Source organism: Sordaria macrospora, chromosome 5, assembly GCF_033870435.1.
Source record: "Sordaria macrospora chromosome 5, complete sequence".
Taxonomy (NCBI): domain Eukaryota; kingdom Fungi; phylum Ascomycota; class Sordariomycetes; order Sordariales; family Sordariaceae; genus Sordaria; species Sordaria macrospora.
This window is the reverse complement of record NC_089375.1, coordinates 370,281-387,938: the sequence shown is the minus strand read 5'-3', so window position 1 is coordinate 387,938 and position 17,658 is coordinate 370,281. Positions and strand designations below refer to the sequence as shown.

The following is a 17,658-nucleotide window of genomic DNA, read 5'->3' as shown; positions in this document are numbered from 1 at the left end:
CACCAAACGCCAAGCACATGCAGCGGCAGTGTGTCGTTCAGAAGTTCAGATAAGGCTGGCGCTAGGGCCCGATAAGCCCCGGATTGGCTTAGATCCCATGTTAGCGTGGACTTGGCTTGTCAAGGGTTACACTCGTAAATCCCGCTGTCGGAGGAGCTCTTTTTGTTAGCGCGAGAAATTCGCAGCAGCTGGGCTCTTCTTCGCTTGGGGGGGGAAAAAAAAGTTCAAAAAATTTCACGCGCGGCCGGCCGTTGAGTCCCGACTCGACCCCATCCGGGCATCTTTCAGTGGTGACTCCAGTTTCCCCTCCTCCACTCCAGTCAGCTCAATCAGTCCCGTCCCTCGTCCGAGGTACCTTGCTCGCTGTGTGTGCCGTACAGTACTGTCTTATCTTCCGGTCCCCGTCCCGTCTTCCTCGTCTGCCGGTGCTTGTGAATCCTTCCGTCGTGATCTTCCTCTTCTTCCTACTTCCAATTCCCTCGTCTCGTCTTCTGCAATCCTTCGCCAGTTGCCCATCCATCCCCGCACGCACTGCAGCTTTTAATTCCATATAACCCCTCACTCACAGCGGTTATAACCTTTTAATCTTTAAACACCACATCACCAAACACAACAGACAAAATGTCTCCCGTCGCTGCTGGTCGTTCGGAGAAGGAGTCCAACCTGGCTAGGTTGCTGGGATCCGGTATGTTTACTTTCTCTTTTGCAAATCTGCAATGTCTGCAATGACTAAAGAGAGCTACCATGACATCTGTGCTCATGTCTATTGGCAATTGGGGATTGGGAATTGGGAACAATGTTTGCTAATTCGTACCTTGTTGGTGTGTGATATAGGCTCTGCTGGTATCGCCGAGTTGGCCATTTTCCATCCTGTACGTTTGTTGTACTGCCACTACTGCTGGCCATTGTCGTTGTTGTTGTCGTTGTCGTTGTCGTTGTCACCGATCGGCTCCGGTTCCCTTCTTCCTCGAGTCACGTCGACAGGTCCAAATGGGATCAGATAAGTCCGTACGAGACGTGGAGGGGGACGAGAGGGAAGAAGCTCTCGAAGCTCCATGCCATCTTATGCTAGCTACCAAGACAGACCGGGCCAATGGCTGGTGTAGCAGCTCTGGCTGTCGCATTGGTGGTTTGGTTTTGGTTTGGTAGCTAGCTGGAGCTGGAGCTGTCCTCGCCAACAGAATCAGGATGAGGATAAGAGGAAAGATGGGGACAAGACAAGACACGACATGACACGACACGGACAAGGAAGTGTGAACGAACATAGGGAGCAACCTTACTGACCTTCCTGGTGACAATAGGTCGATACCATTGCTAAGCGTCTGATGTCCAACGAGACCAAGGTGCGTACCTTTTCCCGTCACCTGCTCAACGCAGCACCTTGACGACCACCTTCTTTCTTTGAAGCTTCAAAGCTGACATTTCTCCACCCAGATCTCCAACGCCGCCGAGCTCAACAAGGTCATCTTCAAGAAGACCGCCGACGCCCCCTTCAGCCGCAAATTCGTCTCCCTCTTCCCCGGTCTCGGCTACGCCGCCGGCTACAAGGTCCTCCAGCGCATCTACAAGTACGGCGGCCAGCCCATGGCCCGCGACTTCCTCGGCACGCACTACGGCAAGGATTTCGAGAACGCCTTTGGCAAGAAGACGGGCAAGGCCATCATGCACTCGACCGCCGGCTCTTTGATCGGCATCGGCGAGATCGTCCTTTTGCCCTTGGACGTCCTCAAGATCAAGCGCCAGACCAACCCCGAGGCCTTCAAGGGCCGCGGCGTCTTCGCCATCATCAAGGACGAGGGCTTCGGCAACTTGTACCGCGGCTGGGGCTGGACTGCCGCCCGTAACGCTCCCGGATCCTTCGCCCTCTTCGGCGGTTCCGCCTTCGCCAAGGAGTTCCTTTTCGGTCTGAACGACTACAACAAGGCCACGTGGTTCGAGAACTTTGTCGCCTCTATTGCTGGCGCTTCCGCCTCGCTCGTCGTCTCCGCTCCCCTTGATGTCATCAAGACCCGCATCCAGAACCGCAACTTCGACAACCCCGAGTCGGGCTTCCGCATCTTGACCAACATGGCCAAGAACGAGGGCGCCGGTGCCTTCTTCAAGGGTCTTGTTCCCAAGCTCTTGATGACTGGTCCTAAGCTCGTCTTCTCCTTCTGGCTGGCGCAGACTTTGATTCCTGCTTTTGATGTTGCTTTCAGGAAGTAAGCGGTGTCACTCACTGCCTGCTAGACGGAAGATTAGAGGGACAACAAAATTTGGCGTTTGTTTGTTTGGATTGGGTGAAAGCCTTGGATGGATAGAGATGATCTGTCATGTTTGTTTCGCCATCTTTGTAACAATATCGTGTGTCTGAGCCGGAGTGGGTGTAAAGGGGAGGGTTATATAAGGTCATGATAGATATTCCCGGCGTTGTGTGGTGGGCAAAAATAAAATTTCCTTTCTCGTTGATATGTACCAACTCAACTTCCACCCCCTCTGTCATTCATTATGTATTTTGTTTCTTGCTGGTCCATAACTTGCGAGTGTTACCGTCGACCTCAAGTACTTGTCGAACGGCCAATGGAACGGCATGAATCAATGACGAGAGGTCTTTCTGCACCGATGGAATCGTTCGTTGTCTCATAACGTAAAACAGCGGAAACTTGTTCTTGTATTGCACCAGTCGAACATGATTATTCACGATGGATCCATCCTTCTTCCAGTTGTCAAAGTCTTTCCGCATGGGTTCATTGAGTCTGGATCGAATCCATGGTGCTCATCATGTTGCCCTACCCTGGAAGTGCAAGTCACTGCATCGGCATCTTTTGTTCTACAATATTCTTCGGTGCTATGTTAACCCTACTTTACATGATTTGGTAATTTCGTAATCTGCCGTCCATATCTCGATACTCTCTCTCTCTCTCTCTCTCTCTCAAACTCTAATTAAAGATGACGATACAACGCATCTGTGAGTCTGAATATATGCGGAACTCATGCTCATCTGTAGAGCCCATGCCGCATATCATAAAAAGTAGTAAGGCTAATGTGGATAATGCAATAATGAAACAAGAAATGATGAAGTCTTGTGTTCGCAAAAGGCTGTCTGCCATGTTCTTGTATTCGAATAAGGCTTCCAACCATGTGTCGATGCTTCCATTCCTTGTACTGATGGTCCATACTCTCCGTCCAGGCGCAGTGAAAATGGTCTTGATCCGCATTGCCCGCTTGCGCAGACTGATATTAGTGATCTGACCCATGGCATATGAGACCATGACTGTGTCTCCTTAGAGGTTGAAGGGAGCGGGAATCTTGCTCATGTTGCGACGATCAGACGCCTCGATGGTAACATTCTTGAACTGATCATCCAGAGAGCTGACATGCTGAAGGGGACGATTCTCTCCACGCTTTTCGGGAACAGGAGTGAGCATCGCGCCTCCATCACTGCAATCATTGTCCGGAGAAGGAACAACTCTGTGGGAACGATCGCTGCTGGGAGGGAAAGACATCATCGTGGAAGTCTGATACTGAGGCAGCCAACCGGTTGCGGTCGCCGAAGACAAGGCACTGCTGGTACCGCTCTTCTTCAACATGTCTGGCCAGAGCTTGGCACCGCCAGACACATTCTCGGCCTGACGATCTTGGAGAGCCATCGAATGGGCGTCGAGGCTGCTCTCGCGAGACTCGTAGGTGGCAGTCGGCTCGCGAGAGTGGAATCCCTCAATGTGAGGCTGAATGTTATCGGACTGACTGTACATCCTGGAATCATATCCCTTGGTATCGTAGTCATCCTCGTCGCCCAAGGTCGAAGCAGGTGCACCCCTGTGGAATGGTGTGCAGGGCCTGAAAGGGTCGGAGCGGGTGAGACGGTACTCGTCGGGCCTAGCAGTACCGCCAGAACGAGGCGAACGCATCTGGGGGCTGCCGGCGACAGTGGACTCGGCAACGGTAGAGGAAGCAACAGGGTAAAAGTGCTTTCCATCGTATCTGGGTAAGCCCTTGCTGATATCCTTGGGAGCGTTGTTTTGGAAAAGGAAGCGAGCGCGCATCTCATCCTGGGTCAAGGGTCTGCTGTACACGTAATCTTTAGAGGTGGCATGGCGAGGATCGACGTTCTTGGGAAGGGTTCCAAGCAGGTAAGGGACGCCGTAGTGTGAACCGGCCGTGCTCGACTTGTTGCCGGAGGAGCTCAGATTCTCACGGCTGGGAACGCCGAGAAAATGAGACTGAGAACCTTCCACATAGTCAATGGGAGGGGGCGGAATCGGATCCTCAATGGGCATGCCACACAGGCGTCTGTCAGATTCCATCCTAGCCCTCTCTAGCTCAGAGAGCGAACGAAAGCGGCCAGGGTAGAAAGACGGAGCCATGGCGGCCGCAGGAGGCAGATTCGCAGTCATCTTCTGGAATTCCTCAAAAGTCATGGAGTCCTCAGGATCGAACTTCATCCTGATCTCGCCATAGTCCTTGCGATGGGTCGTGTCCGACTGCGAATCATCATCGTCGGTGAATTCACTGGGAGCATTGTTGTTGAACTTGGAGTTCAACTGGCTCTCGGTCAGAGATGACATGGGTTGCATGGGTTGAGAAAAGCTCCTGCTATCAGCAGCAGCAGCAGGCTTGTTGTCCACCTTGGAAGCCTTCGGGGTTTGAGATCCGGTAGTGGCATTGTCCTTGAGCTCGGATTGGCCAAGAATCGACTGCTCATACTCGAGCTCGGTCTTGAGCTTGACCTCAAAGCGTTGGATGAGAGCACGATAGTTTTGGATGGCGGACTCCATCTCTTTCTCGTCAATCTGGTGACGGTTGTACTGAAGCTGGTCCTCATGGTACTTGAGAGACTGCTTGAAGCCGGCAATCTGCTTCCTGGTAATATCGCTCGGCTTAATGGAGGAAATAACCGGGGGAATCGGAGGTGGCTTGTAGTTGGCAACCGAGAAGCCCTGATGGTTCATGCCAGGAACACCGGCTGAGCCTTGAACTCCCTGGTTGGACATGGAGAAGGCGCCCATGACGCCACCAGGTCTGCCAGGAAATTGTTGCATCATATGTCCAGTCATACCCGTCACGCCGGAAGGGACACCAACCATGGAAGGTACAGCCATTTGGTTTCCCGTCGGGCCAGGTGGGGTGGGCATGAAGTATTGGCCATTGAACATGAAAGGCTTGCTCGGGTCAAAGAACTCGGGAGGAGTAATCTTGACCTTGTCGTTCTTGTCACCCGGGGTAGCAGTCTGAGCCTGCGAACCAGCTGGCTGCGCACTGTTGATGTCTTTGTTGTTTGCCATGCTATTCTGCGACATCTGGGCCATACCGGCAGAGTTGAAAGCCTGAGGCATGAATTGGAATCCAGGAGGAAGTTGACCGTAGGGCATGGGCATGAACGGCATGCCAGCGGGGAGAGCTTGGAAGCCAGGTGGACAGCCCGGGAAGTATGGCGCAATGACTGGGAAAGGCTGGGTGAAGGGCATCTGACCCAGAGATGGCTTGGACTGGACAGTCTTGTCGGAAAGTCCCTGGTTCTCGTTGAGACCGCTCTCCTTGGAGCGCTTGGCAGTCGGTGAGGGCGGACCGCGAGTGTTGGGAACAATACGTCCTCCGGCAGTGACCCGAACGTGGGTAGGTGACACAACGGCTTTGTAGAACCGCTTGAAACCTTCGTTGGCTTGGGTCACTTTGCCTCCAGGAGCCGAGATGGGCTCAGCTGAGGCAACGTCCGAGTCGCTGCGACCACGGTACACCCAAGCGCCGTCGTTTGAAGACTTGGGATCCTCCGCAAACTGAGTGGCAATGTGAAGGTGCTCGGCCTCACGCATTGGCTCTCGAACGGGTTGATTGATCTTGTCGCGATGAAGATCACGAGTTGCCTCGCGGTGAGCGCGACGACTGGCGTTGCCCTTGAATAAGACCTCCTCGGAAGCCACCGACGATTCGTCCCAGTGCCTTGGTTTGTGGGCCAAATACAATTTGTTGTCGGATGATTCGCTTCCCGAGCCTCGGATAATGTTGCCTGGAATTTCACCTTGTTAGTTTGAAGTTTGTGCTGTCAGGAGAATGGAGTGCACTTGCCAACTTCCGGGTTGCCGGAGAACTTCAGCGAAGCACTGCCGATAGATGGCTGGTGGAGCTCCTTCAGCTCCTCGATCGTGTACCTGCGTCCAGACATGTTGACCTTGATGAACGCAAACACGTGGTATGTGCGGTGTCGAACGGCACAATGCCACCTGAAGAGTGTCGGATAGAGACTCGGGTCTTCGTCGGCAGTTGGCAGATACGGCAGGATAAGAGCCGGAACTGGTAGAGTGGGTATGCAAACGCTAGGACCTTCTGTTAGATGTTGGGCCTTCAACTGTGAGAAGAGGAAGACGGGACAGGAGTCGAGATATGTGTCGAGTGGCCTGAAGGAGTCACTCGACTCGACGACAACGGTGACATAGTTGCAAAGCTTGGTGGTGCGGAGGAGGTGCTTTGCTGCCAGAACCATGTAGGGTGGGAGAGGTCGACTGTGTGTTTGAAGCTCCCAAAGAACATGGAGGAACTTGCGAATTTGTCGGGGATGATGAACAGGTCTCTTGTTATTAATCTCCATCTTTTTTGGGTGCCAACCCAGATGAAGAAGGTCCCCTCTTTGATACCACCACCACGTTTGTGTATTGTGCCTAGATATGTTATGCCCTTTGAAGTGCTGCCACGCACTTCGCCAACCCGACCCAACCTTGGAGTGCAACCTGGTTCTGTCAAACCTGGCTCCTCCCTCTTTGACCTGTGCCTGCTGTGGTGTTTGGTGCCTAAAGATGTTGAAGGTGAAGTGTCCCCAGTACCCACTCCCTCTTTTTCTTGTAAGTGCGGTGATGTGCTTTTGTGTCTGTGCGTCTGTTGCCTGCCTGATGGCAGACCAAGATGATGAAAGCAATAAGTGGGATACCAACTGCGCACTTGCAGTTGATGATGATGGTATTGTTGTCGTTGGTGTTTCGAGTACCCCACGTGATGAAAACAAGTGAAGTGCTTGAAGATGACAACTGAACCTGAGAAAAAGACTTACCTCACAACCAAACGTCAAGGTTAGTTTGATTGAATGGAGAACGACGGATCGAACCAAGCTTCGCCGATGGAGATGCCGGAGAGAATGAGGTCAACCGACGGTACAATGGAAAGACGAAGGGAAGATAGCTTTGGATAGAGACCAAAAAGCAAAATTCCGGTCAACAAAAGTTGGTTAGGGTGAAAGAGGTAGTGCGGGGTTGATGTTTGTTGTTTTCAGCAAAGATGTGATGATCTTGCTGAAGCCTCGGTGGTTTGGAGGCGACCGGTAAGTTGGTGAGTAGTGTCGGAGTGATGAGAAAAAGATCGACCATGAAGAACGTCTACAGATCAAAAGAGAGAGAAGAAGAAGGGGGAAGCTCTCCAAAGAAGAGAGGGAAGAAGAAGTACTACGAACTCGATGGACGAGCTTGAAGGAAGAGGCAGAAAGTGTGGTAGGTCGCGAGTCGTGATGGAGGGGTTGTTGTTGCCCGTGACCGTGACTGAGGTTGGTTGGTAAGGATGCTCAGTAAAGCTTGTCGCGGTAAGTATGAAGATCCAGTCCACAAGTAGAAAGAACGATGAATGCTGGTAAGACTGTCAGATAACTCTGCCTTGTAGATGTGTGTTGTTGTTTGTGTCTTGGAAAGTGTGATGGACGCGATGGTCGAAAACGGTGTAGCTTCCTCGAGAAGAAAAAAATCCTTCGACGCAGAACGCTTGATAAAAAATTTGTGTGGAAGGAGGAAAAAACAAAACGAAGGAAGGAGCCAGGGAAGCAAAACAAATATGGGCAGGAGCCAAACTCGATGCTCAGGCAGGTTCTGCCCGGCAGAATCGTAACCACCAAAGTCACGATCGTGACTTCCCATTCTGCCACCCTGGGGAAATGAGGGTTGGACTTATTCAGCTGGCCAGATGCAGCCCGAGTTTCAACCACCCATATAAGTGGAGCACTTGCCGTTTTCTTAACTGCCTTTCGTGGCTGCCACATGGGATGAAGTACACAACAATGGTACCGGTGGAGCAACAATAGACAGGAGCCACGTTCTTGGAAGGCGCAAAGGCCGATAAGGGGAGGCACACCCTGGTAAGTTGAGCAAGTATCGTGAGTCCCAGAGAAAGAGGCAAGAGCAGAAGAGGGCCACGACGCCATTTGATTTTGTTTGCAGGCCGAGATCGGTCGGTTGCTCCAGGAACTCGGTCAACTTTTCCCGAGTGTTCGGTCCCGGAGGACCGATGGCAGTTGACATAGAGGTACCAGTGTGCAGGGAGCTGAGATGATACTTCATCTGGCAACAGCCCGCGGAAGCCACGCGTCTTGCGGTTCTGCCGAGGCGAACCTTCGTTTTGTCACCACGTGCCCAACGGCTCGAATGGTATTCAGACGGGCAGTCCCGCAAACTGAGCAGATGAATAGTGAGCTCGACACATCCGAACACAGATAAACAGTCCAATACCGCTCATTTCAGGTTGAAAGGCAGTTACAAACCGGTGATAGGGATTACATAGACAAGAAACACATCGGCCAGAGTCCATCGGGGATTCTTCCATCCAGGAACTGCTTGTAATCCGGATTTAGAGGCATGACAAAAACATGTGTAAGAGCATTCCGAAAGTCTGATATGTTAAACCAGTATATGATGTGGGATCAGATAGGAGGGAGCAACAGTCACGCCCACTTGGGATGTAGCAAAGACGCATCTCCCGTGGCCAGCCTGCCTCATGTCTCGTGCAATGCCCAAATTTCAAAAGAGAGTTCCCAACAGCAGGTATCGTTACGGGAACTCAACCCTGCTCGGTCATCGCCAGTTGCCCACACTTAACCCTTTCACTCTCGAGAACGACCTGACAAGAAGGAGCCCATATCCCGCAAGCTACAACCCCAGCAACCTGAGATCCATCCACACACCGTCACAAACAACCCGAAATCGGAGCCTGACCAGACAGAGCAAAGTGAGAATAAACAGCAACAGCCAACCCAAGGTATTCGAATGAAAGTGCCAAAGGAACGAGACCGCAAGTGGATATGATGCTTACAAAATCTTCTCCGTTGTGTGACCTCACTGCCGTGCCAACGCCTGACAACCGTGACCTGAATAATCATTTCCCTTCCATCTCGTTCCAAGGTATATCCTCCCACTCCACCCAGGGGTAATGTTGAGCAAACAGACAGGGGGTGAAAGTCGTCAAGGTCGTCAAGGTTCCTTCTTGATCGCCTTATCGAGGTCTCACCGCCTTCCTTTTGCAGTTCGTCGTCCATCCTCCCGTACCTCCTGGTGGTAGGTACCTAGGTACCTGCTTCCCCAGCAAGACACATCGTGACCACAAGCCCAACCAAGTCAGGCAGGCGGTGAAGTTCCTTTCGCAGAGCAGACCATACCGATGTATCTCCGTCCTTGACAACCACCCTTGCTCGTCGACGTCACCACGGTAGCCAGCAAGATGAGGCAGGCGGTGAACCCTATGCCCTTGCTAAAGGTACTTCCCTCCTTCAGATATTCCCCGTCGTCACCACGGTAGCCAGCCAGATCGGTAGGCGGTGAACCCCAAGCTCAAGCAGCACCTCCTCTGCCCTACCCTCTGCCCTACCCTCTGCCCTGTCCTGCCAGGTGACTCAAGCAGCACCTCCTCTGCCCTACCCTCTGCCCTACCCTCTGCCCTGTCCTGCCAGGTGACTCAAGCAGCACCCCAAACCCCCAAAGTCCACGGCTCCTTCCCCTCTCTTCCACCCCTATTCATCGCGTTCCAGCTCAACCTCTGCTGCGTCTTAGCCTCCACATCCGCCTGCCTGACCGTCGCCCCAGTGACGCCGTGCTGGGTCCATTGGTCCTTGTCGATGGTAGACACACTCGGTACTTTGAGGTGCGTGATCAAGCTGCCGCCTGCCCAGGGCCCAAGGGACTCGATAGCTCGTAGTTGGCCATGTAAGGGCTTTCGGGAACTAGAAGAGGGGTTGGTGCGGGCTAGTTGCGCCTCGATCGGGTCGATTTCGGGGAGCGAGTTGGCGGCGTCGTGCCAGATACCGTCTTCTTCTTGGCCTTGTCCTCCGCCTGATGGTGCTGGTGCTGGGGTTGGGGGTCCTTCTCCTGAGGCGGAGGTTCCACTGGTCGTGGTAGTGGGTGGGGACACACCTCCGGCCTCGGGTGAGTTCGAGGTGTTGTTGTTTGTTATTCCTGTTGTAAGCCTGCCATTCCTCTTCTTCAGTTTGGAGTTCATCCGTAGTTGTTCCTTCGCCTTCCCATAGACAGGATCCCACCCCCTCTCCTGGACAATATGGGAAACTTCGTCAAATATCCGCTTGCGTAGACCCAGCACGGTGGTACACCCGCCTGTGAAGATGATTCGGGACATGCAGAGCGCTCGGACGTCGAGGGGCAGCTGGAGGAGAGTGCGGTAGACTAGCAAGTGCACGGGTGTCTCGTGGTCGTCGAAGCTGGAGAGCGAGTATTGCGAGTCAAAGAAGGTGTTTTCACAGGGCTGGGAGAGCTGGTCAAAGGTTAACTCGAGGGAGGCTGGGGATCGGCCGGAGCGGAGAGGGATGGTGGTGGTCTTTGGTGGAGGAGGGGGTAGTGGTTTCTCGCCGACGGCAGCGGTGGTGGTGGTGGTCGTCGTTGGTTCGTCTTCGTCGCTTTCTTCGACAGTAGCAAGCCCTTCTCCTTCTGGTGACGCCGGCTGTGGAGGAGAGGAGGACTTGGGAGTCTTGTCTGCCTTGAAGGGCTTGCACCAAACTAGCCGATTTGCGATGTCGTGGCACTCTTCGAACGACAAGACGTACTCTTGCCTGTCGTCTTTGTTGTCTTGTTGGACATGGCCTAGTTCTTTGGCTAGGAAACGGTGAGTCTCCTCCGTCAACTTCTTGCCTCCTCTAACTGTTCTCCTAGTTGCCACTTCGCGGTATTCATAGACGCTGGTGACTATCGTCTCGTTCCAGCCGAGATCGACGACAAGCGCTGAGCGTACACCGGCGGCGACGGTCACGGCAACTGGTGATGATAGCAGCGAGACTGTTGGTGGTTGAAAGCGGTGAAAGAGGCTGTCCAGAGCTGCTGATAGAAGGGGAATAGGAAGACCTGTCGGTACGACGCAGACCATCCTCCGGGGACGGGAGTCGACGAGCATATATCTGTAACCGTGTCAGTACATCTCCTCGACAACGCTTCATGAGATCAGGTGCTCACTTGGTATAAGCCTCCCTCACAGCCTTCTCAACTTTATCCCCCACCTGCCCCAGCTCCAAGCCCCTCACATCCGGCCTCCACAACTCATACTCCCTCCCCCAATTCCCTCCCGCGGCTTTCGACCTCCAATCTTGCTGATAATCCGTCTGCCAGTCCCTGAAATCGCCAATCCTCCGCTGCTGCTCCGGACCAAACCACACCACACCCCTGGGCGCCGAGTCCCCAGCGAAGCCCACCTGGACCTTCCGCGTGCCAAAGTCAATGACAATGAGCTCCTCTTCTGCTCGCAAGCTAGACGGTGTGTTGAAAGTAGGAATTGGACGCGTGGGCGTTGATGTGCCGGAGTGGTCACGGTCACCTCTGTCACGGTCACCTCTTTCGCCGCGGTCACGGTCTCTGTCACGGTCTCGATGGCTGGAACTCTCACGCTCACGGTGACTACTGCCACCACCACCACCACTCCGGGAGGAGGGAGCAGTGGGAGCTCGGATGTTGGCGACGCTTCGGTGGGGGAGGGAGGCTGACATTTTTGGTGGCAATTGGGTATGGGAAAAATCAATTGGTGTCGTTAGATCATCATAACGGTCGTTTTCGCGTCAATTGGAGCTTTGGAGCTCGAGTTGTTGATGGATGGTGGATGTGGCATACAAACACTTTCAGTGAAGTTGAAGGTCAATTGGGGCCTGAAAGAGATGCCGTTGGATGGGCAGCTGCGTGTTGACGCTTGTTTGTCTGCTAACAGAGCAACACCTTAAACCGTGGCTTTCAGCGAAGACCAAGGATTCATATGTTAGATAGCTGACACCACATCACAGGCGGGTCCCTGCCACTGGTAATCCCCGAGCCAACGTCTGCGCCCCACATGCGTCCAGAAAGGGAAATGTCGTCAACAATTCACGATCCTTCCTCCCTTCACATTTGTTTGCATCTTTCATCCATGAACTTTCTTGGTGAGAAGAGGTAGCGCAACGAACGTCATAATTGCTTTCACATCATGGCTTGACCTTTTTGATCCATGGCTTTTGGACCTAATTGATCACAAATCCCCCCCAAAAAACAGCCAAAATGGGCATCAAAGGGTGAGTGAGCAACAAACATCGTGAAAAACATCGTTCGCCACGCATCTATCCGCCATGCAATACATCTCACTAACACCCATATCACAGAATCTACAAAGAAATCGGCCCCGGGCAGCGCATCTCCCTCACCGCCCTCGCCACTTCCCACCTCGAATCCACCGGCCGTCCCCTCCGTCTCGCAATCGACATTTCCATCTGGCAATTCCAAATCCTCGCCGCACGCGGCGGCTCCAACCCAGCCGTGCGCACGCTCTTCTACCGGCTCGTCCGCTTACTCGGGCACACAATCCAGCCCCTCTTCGTCTTCGATGGCCCGAACAAGCCCGCCTTCAAGCGCAACAAGCGCTCTTACAGCTACGGCAACTCCCACGGCGTGGCGGACGCCATGGCCAAGCGGATGATTCGGCTGTTTGGGTTTCAGTGCCATGATGCGCCTGGTGAAGCCGAGGCGGAGTGCGCGTTACTGCAGAGGGAGGGCGTGGTGGATGCTGTGCTGAGTGAGGATGTGGATACTATTATGTTTGGGTGTCGAAGGACGTTGAGGAATTGGAGCGCTGAGGGGACGAGGAGTTCAAAAACGCCGACGCATGTGAGTGTGTATGATGTTGATGAGCGAGAAGGTGGAGGAGGGATAAATGGGTTGGATAGAGAAGGGATGGTGTTGGTTGCGTTGATGAGCGGGGGCGATTACTTGCCTGAGGGCGTACCGGGGTGTGGTGTCAAGGTCGCGTGTGAGGCGGCGAGGGCGGGCTTCGGCAAAGAGCTTTGCGGCATTAGGAGGGCTGACACGGCTGCGCTGGAGAGGTGGAAGGAACGGTTGTCGAGGGAGCTGAGGACGAATGAGAGTGGGTTCTTCAGGACCAGGCATAAGGCTTTGGAGATACCCGAGGGGTTTCCGAGCTTGGAGGTGTTGAGGTATTATACCCATCCCGTGGTGTCGAAGGCTGAGACGGTGCAGAGGTTGAGGAGGCAGTTTCCGGGGAAACAGGAGGTGGATGTGGAGGGGTTGAGGGTGCTTGTGAGGGAGACGTTTGACTGGGAGTATCGGACGGGAGCTGTCAAGTTTATTCGAGTGCTGGCGCCGAGTTTGCTTGTGCAGTTTTTGTTGCAGAGGTCTGAAGACGACGATGATACTGATGATGTCGATCGTAAGGAGAAAGAGGAGGCGGTGCTTGTCAAGGGGATCAAAAGCCGGAGAGCGCATTTTAGTACTGATGCGACCCCCGAGTTGAGGATATCCTATGTTCCGATTGAGATTGTTCCGGTGGATCTGGACGCCGAGCCAGAGGAGGAGAATGAGGGTTTCGGTCGGGGTGGGCTGGCTCTCAACAGCGACGATGAGTTCGATGCCGAGGATGAACCGCCAAGTAGCACACAAGGTGGAAGCAGCGCAAAGCCGTTTGACCCTTTGAAGCCGGATCTTGCCTGGATCCCGGAAACAGTTGCTAAACTGGGTATTCCTCTGACAGTGGAGATCTGGGAGGAGAGGCAACGGGCAAAGGAGTTGAAGGCTGCGAACAAAGGGACAAGAAAAGCACGAACGACGAAACAAACGGGAGGAATGCCGGCGGGAGCACTGGACAAGTACGTCAAAGTTGCGAAGGGACCGGCCATTGCTGAAACCGCCAAGTTGACGGACGATTGGTTATCATTGGATTTATCACCTCCCAGGTCATCATACGTTCCTTTGGCAAGTCAGCAACCTTCTCAGCTTCCGCCAGAGCGTTTCGATACAACAACAATTACCTCCCGAACGACGACCACAGCAAGCAAAGGTATTACTACAAAGGCATCTTCCTCCCGGACTACTAGCAAAAAGACAGCAGCTTCATTGCGACGACCAGCAGGCAATCCTTGGTCATTTGCCGGCTCACAAGCAAGCACCAGGATCACGAAGAATATCACGTCTTCTCAGCCAGCGGGCAAATCAAGTCTTTTCGACCAAGAACCTATCCTAATTTCGTCCAGTCCAACTGTTACCGGAAAGAGGTTACCAAATTCACCACTGGAGAGCAATAGAACAACCTCACCAGATCCATTTGCCAGTAGTCCGCCGCCGCCGAGTGTTCGGTGGAAGGAAAGGCTACCAGCAACAAGAACAACGTCAGATCCCACGCGGTACCCTTCTCAACGGTCCATTCGTGATGAGGAACCATCAAGGTTGCGATCTCAATCAGCGTTGGCAAGTTCACAGAGGAAGGCACCAGCGTTTGGCAAAGACAAGACACCGACCAAGCAAAAGTCAATCTTGGATTTTGGATATCCTTCCACCAGGGAGCAAGCTGGGTCGAGAGTATTTGGCAGGACACAGAGCGCGGTCTTGCCTTCAACTACGAGTAGGACGTTCGACCCGCTATCGGATGACGACGATGAGTTTGAGAGGACGATGCTTGCATCACTGAAGAGTAGTAGGTCAAAGGCTTTTGATCCGATACCATCTTTCCGGACAGGCACTTCCTCGTCATCCTCGCTGTTTCTCCGGAAGGAACAGACGAACAGCCACCTGGATGGGACCGACGAAGATGACGAACTCGAGAGAGCGATTCAGGCGTCGGTAAAGGATATCCGACCAACGAGTTCAGCACCTGTTGCTTCCTCTCGAACCAAAGCCCGCTCTCCCTTGTTTCAGAGAGGAAAGGTTGGCCTTGGGGCTCTCGATGAGGAAGACGATTCGGATAACGACGATTCGTTTGCCTCCATCGGAGCATTAACCCGTCAAAAGTCACCGTCACCGATACGACCGAGAGCAAGTGCCACACTGTCGCCCTCATTATCAGCAAGAAGGGAGCTTGCGCGAGAGAAGAGATCTTCGCCGGCTCTAAGATCATCACTAGCACCGACGCCAAGAACATTCCAACGAGCAGAGAGCACTAGGAGTAATCTCCTGGCAAGCAAATGGGACTGGAGTGCCGTGGAAGATGATGTTGGACAAAGTACACGGGCAACCACATGCAGTGTTGGCAGGACACTTGGAGAAACAAGTGTCGGTTCTTCTTCCAGAGAAACTCCGAAGAGAAGTCTCTTGTTTCCTGGTCTGAACCGGGAGTCAGCAGAACACGAGCTCACCAGGGAGGAGGTCCGACGGCAGACTGCAAGGGAAGGCGGCAGCAGCAGCAGCAGCAGTAGCAGGAGATGGCGACTGAGCGGGGCATCCTTTATTGATCTCACTGGTGATGATTGAGTATATAGATATTGTATACCTTCTGGGTACATAGTTAGGATCGTTATAATGAGTTTTGGTAATGTTCAAATGTTGTCTGACCTCGTCGTCGTCAAGGCATTGCGATGTTCCATTAGTACCCCTAACCCTGGCCGACACACTTCTGTCAAAAAGTCAACGTCGGCAACATCCGTTCTGCCAGCCGCAGCACAGACCATCACCAATGCAGAAGGCGGTCAGGGCTTTTTGGTGGACCCCACAGTTTTTGTGCCAAATTGCACCCACAAACTACTTGACTTAAAATTTTCTGCTCTTTCTCTTCTGAACGCGGAGATTCTGAATTGGACATCCTTCCTCGGTCGGCACAAATCAGTCAAAATGGTCAAGGTCAGCACCTGTGAGTACCGCCGTCAACGCCGTCAATCAATCATCGATGAAATACTGACAATGGGATAATAGCCGTCTCCTCCAGCCGCCGCAAGTCGCGCAAGGCGCACTTCAGCGCTCCTTCCAGCGTTCGTCGCAACATCATGAGCGCTCCCCTTTCCAAGGAGCTCCGTGAGAAGTACAACGTGAGTAGCCACTGTATCCAGGAATAAGCGAAGGGGACAAATGACTGACAGAAAACCACAGGTCCGCTCCATCCCCATCCGCAAGGACGACGAGGTCACCATTGTCCGTGGCTCCAACAAGGACAAGGAGGGCAAGGTCACTTCCGTCTACCGCCTCAAGTACGTCATCCACGTCGAGCGCGTCACCCGCGACAAGGCCACCGGTGCCTCCGTCCCCGTCGGCATCCACCCCTCCAACGTCGTCATTACCAAGCTCAAGCTTGATAAGGACCGTGAGGCCATCCTTGAGCGCATCAAGCGCGGCCGTGAGCTTTCCAAGCCCACCAAGGTCTCCGCCTAAATTTGTCCGACCAACATAACGACGGAAGGATGAATGGAGGAAGGTGGTTGTTGATACCGCATACCTCTTGACGTTCGGAGTGGCCCGTGCCAATTAGTACTTCAGATCGGTACGACAAACAACAACAAAAGGGCCATCGATACCCCAGCTCAACAAGCGCCCTTTGTTCTTGGTCTCGTTTCGACGCGAATGAACCTTACACGGCAACCATGTTGATGGACTTCAACATCTACAATAACAAGATCATGCGGGATGTGTAGACCTGCGTGTCTAGGACCTTGAGTGCTGGGCTTTTGCTGGGGGCTCTGCATCTCTCAGCACCCGTGCTAGCGCAGTGGCCGTCTGCACGGAGCCCGATTGGTCGTGGATGGCAAGAGGATGTGGGGGAAGTATTATGGGAATACCAGAGCAACAAAAAACACAAATCGAGACAGTTTTTTTTGTTCTCAATGGCCATTTCACATACAACTTGCTTGCCTCTGCGCATCAAGCTGGTGAAATGCTCCATGGGAGGTTCTCCCGAAGTTATATCATCAAGCCTGGTTGCTCAGAGGTTTGCAAGTCGCATGTTTATGCACTTGTGACTTTTGTTTTCTACTAACCGTGACATGTGCAGCACTTTGGGCTTTCTATCTGGTCGTTACTCGGACCAAGGGTTGGCACACCTACCTATGATATTTCCTTTCTGGACCCGGACACGTAGAAAACTCTTCTCGAGTTTGGACCGTTGGACACACAAAGACCGCCAGATTATCTCCGCGTTAACCACAAGCCCCACGGTTCTCGAGGTATACGACTGGCGTAGATCAACCCAACCAGAGGACCCTACCAGGAACCCTACTGGTCTCACCTGCAGACTTCCTTGGAGAGCAATCGATGATATCGGAGGTTTGATGGTGAGGCACATTTTGCCTGTTATTGAAACAATATTTGGTGAGTATCACCGTCGTAGTTCATAGCAATACAAACTGAATTTTCTGGACCTCTCTCTCCCTCGCCAATGTGAATACGATCTGCTTGGACCTCGGAACTCCTGTAACCTTCCTGTCCTTATCATCGGTTGTGTCACAACATGTCAGCATGTCTATCCTGCTCAGTGAAGACAAGTCATAGCATAATATCCTGCCATTCGTCGTATGTGTGTGCTTTGTTTTTACAAACGGAAGAGAAACCCACGCAAGGGAAGAATTTGATTCTCTGTATCTATCTCTAGGGACACACATTTCTTGACGGTGTCAAGAAGAAATAGGATGATAAATAGTGGACTGGAGATTAGGTAGGCTCGTTTGTAAGTAGACAACTAAATAGATATCTTGTTTGTCTTCAT

The 17,658-nt window shown here is 52.9% G+C and overlaps 5 protein-coding genes across 5 annotated transcripts; 3 read left to right on the top strand and 2 right to left on the bottom strand.

The window, feature by feature from the left end:
• The first annotated feature begins 4 nt into the window (after nucleotides 1–4).
• On the top strand, nucleotides 5–2,476 carry SMAC4_07799 (uncharacterized protein). The gene is made up of 4 exons (XM_003352310.2): nucleotides 5–685; nucleotides 835–872; nucleotides 1,302–1,343; nucleotides 1,435–2,476. Exons 1-4 carry the CDS (start codon nucleotides 622–624, stop codon nucleotides 2,203–2,205), a joined length of 915 nt encoding a protein of 304 aa, XP_003352358.1. The 5' UTR covers nucleotides 5–621; the 3' UTR covers nucleotides 2,206–2,476.
• A 670-nt stretch (nucleotides 2,477–3,146) lies between these two features.
• SMAC4_07800 (uncharacterized protein) lies at nucleotides 3,147–6,565 on the bottom strand (the record flags this gene model as incomplete). The annotated part of the gene is made up of 2 exons (XM_024655877.2): nucleotides 3,147–5,986; nucleotides 6,082–6,565. The coding sequence occupies 2 exons, from the start codon at nucleotides 6,563–6,565 to the stop codon at nucleotides 3,264–3,266; spliced, it is 3,207 nt and encodes a 1,068-aa protein (XP_024511698.1). The 3' UTR covers nucleotides 3,147–3,263.
• A 3,024-nt stretch (nucleotides 6,566–9,589) lies between these two features.
• SMAC4_07801 (uncharacterized protein) lies at nucleotides 9,590–11,707 on the bottom strand (the record flags this gene model as incomplete). Its single annotated transcript, XM_003352312.2, has 2 exons — nucleotides 9,590–11,125; nucleotides 11,181–11,707. 2 exons carry the CDS (start codon nucleotides 11,705–11,707, stop codon nucleotides 9,679–9,681), a joined length of 1,974 nt encoding a protein of 657 aa, XP_003352360.1. The 3' UTR covers nucleotides 9,590–9,678.
• Nucleotides 11,708–12,644: 937 nt separating this feature from the next.
• SMAC4_07802 (uncharacterized protein) lies at nucleotides 12,645–15,440 on the top strand (the record flags this gene model as incomplete). Its single annotated transcript, XM_066090693.1, has 1 exon — nucleotides 12,645–15,440. The coding sequence occupies one exon, from the start codon at nucleotides 12,645–12,647 to the stop codon at nucleotides 15,438–15,440; it is 2,796 nt and encodes a 931-aa protein (XP_065947059.1).
• Nucleotides 15,441–15,509: 69 nt separating this feature from the next.
• On the top strand, nucleotides 15,510–16,822 carry SMAC4_07803 (uncharacterized protein; the record flags this gene model as incomplete). The annotated part of the gene is made up of 3 exons (XM_066090694.1): nucleotides 15,510–15,816; nucleotides 15,879–15,991; nucleotides 16,053–16,822. The coding sequence occupies 3 exons, from the start codon at nucleotides 15,510–15,512 to the stop codon at nucleotides 16,329–16,331; spliced, it is 699 nt and encodes a 232-aa protein (XP_065947058.1). The 3' UTR covers nucleotides 16,332–16,822.
• Nucleotides 16,823–17,658: the final 836 nt, after the last annotated feature.

Coding starts and splice junctions, on each gene's coding strand:
- SMAC4_07799 (XM_003352310.2), top strand. CDS start 622: ATGTCTCCCGTCGCTGCTGGTCGTTCGGAGAAGGAGTCCAACCTGGCT. Junction 686..834: donor GGCTAGGTTGCTGGGATCCG/GTATGTTTACTT, acceptor TGTGTGATATAG/GCTCTGCTGGTATCGCCGAG. Junction 873..1,301: donor AGTTGGCCATTTTCCATCCT/GTACGTTTGTTG, acceptor TGGTGACAATAG/GTCGATACCATTGCTAAGCG.